Below are 4,892 nucleotides of genomic sequence, written 5' to 3' on the forward strand. Positions count from 1 at the left end.
GAAAAGGAGCACAGAATGTGCACACAAACTAAAGATGAATCGAGAAGAATCTTGCACGGGATAATACGGAACTTACTTCAAATTCGATGAAACACACTGTATGTCTTTCCTGTCTCAAAACCTTCATCTCCTTGAAACCAGGTTGTCTGGTAGTTCATTAAGCAAATGAATAGATTAGACATAAGAGGGAGACATAAAAATAAGAAATAATACTTCCGCATAAACAGAATAGCAAAAGCCATACCCGCTGATAAGTCCCCACAGCTCTTCCTCATTTATATTCTCTCCAAGATTGCCAATGAACAGGGTATTGCAAGCAGGGTTGTCTTTAGTATTCTACAAGAAAGGAAAAAATAGATCAGCGGATAAAGCAAAACACAAACTATACCATAAAAGGTGCAGAAATCTTCAGAACAAGCATATACTGCACAAATGCTACATCCACCAGCTATATAGAGCAGAACTTTGTCTCAACAATATCAGCAGTAACAGTCTCCAAATGATCAGCAAAACACAACACTATTAAACTGAAGGAAGTCAGATAAGACAAACTTAACAATAAAGTTAATACTCTAGCCGTAAACGAATATGCCATAGTAAACCCAGATCAAAAACAGAAATAAGACAACCTAAAAAGAAACACTAAGAGAAGGCACGCTGGAAAATATGTCAACCCTTAGTTCTCTGTTCTAACACAAAGCACATTGCAGAGACATGCATGCATCACCTGGACTGGCGCATAACTGCTTGGTGCTGGCACAGGAGCAGGCGCCGACACTGGCATGTGAGCAACAGGGTAGCCTCCATAAGGATTGTATGGTGGAGGACCTTGAGTGATACACCTGAGACACAAACTACCTTACTTTTTTTTTTCATTTGGGGGTAGATTGAGGATTTGAAATAAAGGAGATAAAATCACTAACTACTAATAAAATAAATCATAAAACCCCTTTCAACTTTCTTTTCTTGTTTCTCCTAGAAACCTGATTATATATAGTTCAGAAATTAGCTCTAAACTGCTAGAACTATCAATTCCTATCAATATCACATTTTTCGTCATAATGTTGTTTTAAGATGCAAAAGAAAATTTTGCATTTAGAAGAACTCTTACCCATGTGGTGCCCAGACAGGTGCCGGGGGAGGGTGGAAAGGAGAGGGACTTGAATAACCAGTGTGTGTTTAATCACCTCCAGTACGCATACGTTTACTAGGGTCATGTGCATTTGAATCAGCTACAATTCCTGCAGGCATATCAAATAAGAAGAGCCTACTGTAACGTTGTTTGTCATACAAATAGTTGAATCCTGCATAAACACAGTCGTGACAACCTAAACAAGCAAATAAATAAAAGAGGAGTCTCGGCAATGGAGATCAACAAAGATGGGAAGAAAGGTGAAATTGAATAAGTAAAATGTGAAGAAAATTATTAGGCCACTAGGGTTTCTTTATGTATCTTGATGTATTATCTAAAGATAAAAACTACACCTATTAAATGGAGATTAGGTTAGTGGCGAACCAAGAAGGCTGACACACTTGCTAAATAACGGTGGGTGAAACCACTAGAGCAGATTATCTCCAAGGATCTAAAAGATTAACCACAAATTATGAAATTTAAGAAAACTCGCAACCAACAACAACATCAACAACAAACCCAGTGTGTTCCCATAAAGTGGGGTCTGGGGAGGGTAAGATGTACGCAGTCCATACCGCTACCTTTGCAGAAGTAGAGAGGCCGTTTCTGATAGACCCCCAGCTCAAGATAAAGAATAGTAGACCTAAGGAATAATAAAAAGTAAATCAGAGCAATACGAAATACGAGAGATAAAGCAACACGAAATAAGAAAATAGCAACTGAGAAATCATGAATGGGACACCCACGTATAAGTAACAAATACTCACAGCCATAGACACCTATGAACCCAGTCCTAAAATTACTAACCCGGCTACACAAGATCTCTCCTAATGGCTTGCTACAGCCCACACCCTCCCGCTAGCCTTCTACCCTTATCCGCGACCTCCACACCTTCCTATCTAGAGTCATGTCCTCAGTAAGCTGCAGCTGCTCCATGTCATGTCTTATCACCTCCCTCCAGTATTTCTTCGGCCTACCTCTGCTCCTCCTGAAGCCATCCAACGCTAGCCTCTCACACCTACGAACTGAGGCATCCGCGTCCCTCCTCATCCCATGTTCAAACCATCTCATCCTTCCTTCCCGCATCTTGTCCTCCACCGAAAAAACTCGCAACCATTGAAATAAAAAACAATGCAAATCAGAAAAAGACAAGAGCAGCAAAGTTGAATTTGACACCTCAAACCAATACAAATCAGAAAAAGACACAAAGCTTGTGCTTATAACTCGAACAGACATTGGCATTTCTCTGTTAAAACTTTGCCTATCTCACTTTCGATTAGAGTGCTTTGACTTTGGTGCTGCGAATCACTATCTCATGCTACAGCCTACTAACTTGGTTTAAAATCAAACAGGCTTACCCTAAAGGATCTCCTTTAGTTGCTGATGTGTCAAGTGCAGTCAACGAACTAACAGAGAATGGGAAGATCCTGGAAATGGAGCGAAATTGGTTGAGAAATGAACCAATCCGTGCAGGACCAGACAACAGCATAAACTCAATCACGATCTCATTGCAAAGTTTCAAAGGCCTTTTTGTCATTACAGGCGGAGTTACAGCAGTATGCCTCCTCATTTTCATAGCCAGCTACCTCTACAAGTACAGAGATTTCCACCAGAGAATCTCAAATTCACAAACCACGATTTGGTCAAAAGTCGTAGCAATTAGCTGACACTTTGATGGTCTCTATCATCCGGTCAACCACAAGATAAACTTCCAGAATCTGGAATTACTCATAATAATTCTTCAGAAAATTCTATCCAACCAACAGATTTGCCAATACATCATCATCCCAACTCCAATGATATTGTATCCTCTGCACCAGAAGACGTACAGGATGCTAGTGGAACAATTCATTATTCGAATTTGGAAGACATGTCTGCTGCATAACACTCAGGAGTAGTCCATCCATCTGCATAACTGAACTAAAGATAGTCATAGTTTTCAGTGTGCAATTTCGGTTTCTTTTTTGCCTTTTCTGGGCCAGTAAAGTTGCTCTGTACGTATTACCAACTAATTGTGCAGTTCTATCTTCTTCTTCTTCGTTCAACTATTAGTTCCAACTAATGAAACTCAGAAAGTCACTCAACTAATAGTTATTATCAGAAGGTGAGTTTCTTTGTTGAACAAAATTCAAAACAGGATAGATAATTGTGTAACCTCCTGGAAGATATTACTACCAGCAAACAAAATAACGAACAAATATTGTAAAATAGAGGATAAAACCAGAAACCAACAGAATTTTCACAACTTACATCACTTACCCATTTATGATCCAATGGAATGGATTTTTAGAGGAGAAGTCAAGTTATTAAATAGTGAAACACAAGTGAAAATCCAGAAAAGTGTTGCTGTAGCCCAGAAGAAAACAACACTACCACAGAATCTTTCAGAACTACGAGGCACCCCAAAGGTATCTGAAGAGAATTGCCCAATATGCCAAAATCTGCATGTAACCCGAGAATTTCTGTGTGCAGTTTTTGAATATGCATTCTAATTGCCAACTCCACCCTAGCATCGTTATATCGTCTGTCACTACCAACAGCAGCAAAAAGAAGAAATAATCATTCAATTTCTCTTGCCCCATGCATGCTTAATTTTAATCTTTACAAGAAGATGTAGGAGCAGAACAAACAAAAAGTTCCCATTGTCAAAGAGTACATAACTCATTCCTATTAAGTACATCCAACCAGACAGGATCAGATTTCTTCCAAATACATGAAAAGATGAGACTAGAGACAACCACACCAAATAACCAAAAAGAAGCTTAAACCCGAATTAACAATTATTGAAATGAGATCATGAACTCGAAGCATTGTTGGGAAACATCAGATATCTTCTGTCATGAACTTCACAGAACAAATACGAAATAGTGACATCGGATGATATTCTGATAATTGTGGAATCCAGTACAAGATTAAGATAGCAATACAAGGTAATAAAATACTTGCTGAAGAAAGAGAAAATAAAGGGAAGATAAAGCCACAGACAGAGAGAAATATCTTAACCAACTTTTCCGACCGCTACTCTACCTACTCGCATTATTCTATTTAAACCAGTGCTACCTCGCCCACGCCTGTTGGCAACACCGCAGATATAATTAGCCAGTTTCTGATTTGGTAATCGCACCCTTTTGCTTCTTCTTGGCAGATTGCCAAGTCCACTTGATGGCTCATTTTCACAGCTTGCCCCAACAACCTCATCAGTTATTAGGCCCAGATTTGTGAAAAAATAGTTACTCAACTCCTGTTGCTCCATACATGTAAAATTTTGCATTTCGACTTGCTTTAACTTATGCCTCCAACATTTCCGAGTTAAAGATGTGCAACAAGGCTTCTCATCTTCATCTGATGCATCTTCAAAAATAAACTGTAAAGCCAAGAAAATCAGCATGTAAGGACTATGTACAACAAGAGCAAAGTTAAAAAGAACTGTCTTCATGCTTTAAATGTATCGGGTTTAGTTTTTGACCGCTTTGACCGCTCGAAAACAATACTCTCTTTCTTTAATCGGAGCAACATTTTCTTGAAGGGTTAAGACTCTTGGTTTTATTCAATGGGCAACACTTTGCCCTAATGTTGACAGACTTATAAGCGCGAACCAACAACAATTAACCAGAAAAGAGCTATGTTGCTTGGATTCTCCAAATATATTGTTGTACCCGTGTTGGATCCTCCAACAATACACTACTTTTGGAGGATCCGACATGCACATGTCGACATTTTTGAAGAGTCCGAGCAACATAGGTAAAGAGGCCATATCACA

At 39.1% G+C, this 4,892-nt stretch overlaps 2 protein-coding genes across 2 annotated transcripts; both read right to left on the bottom strand.

The window, feature by feature from the left end:
• Positions 1 to 76: 76 nt before the first annotated feature.
• On the bottom strand, positions 77 to 3,262 carry LOC107861612 (cell wall integrity protein scw1; the record flags this gene model as incomplete). The annotated part of the gene is given in 5 exon segments (XM_047402181.1): positions 77 to 146; positions 245 to 336; positions 728 to 842; positions 1,112 to 1,241; positions 2,491 to 3,262. Coding segments are annotated over 3 exon segments (219 nt in total), but the record flags the coding sequence as incomplete, so codon positions are not given.
• Positions 3,263 to 3,990: 728 nt separating this feature from the next.
• Positions 3,991 to 4,498, bottom strand: LOC107861614 (the record flags this gene model as incomplete). Its single annotated transcript, XM_047402179.1, is given in 1 exon segment — positions 3,991 to 4,498. A coding segment is annotated over 1 exon segment (368 nt), but the record flags the coding sequence as incomplete, so codon positions are not given.
• Positions 4,499 to 4,892: the final 394 nt, after the last annotated feature.

The sequence above is a fragment of the Capsicum annuum genome, unplaced genomic scaffold (genome assembly GCF_002878395.1).
Source record: "Capsicum annuum cultivar UCD-10X-F1 unplaced genomic scaffold, UCD10Xv1.1 ctg1521, whole genome shotgun sequence".
Lineage (NCBI taxonomy): Eukaryota > Viridiplantae > Streptophyta > Magnoliopsida > Solanales > Solanaceae > Capsicum > Capsicum annuum.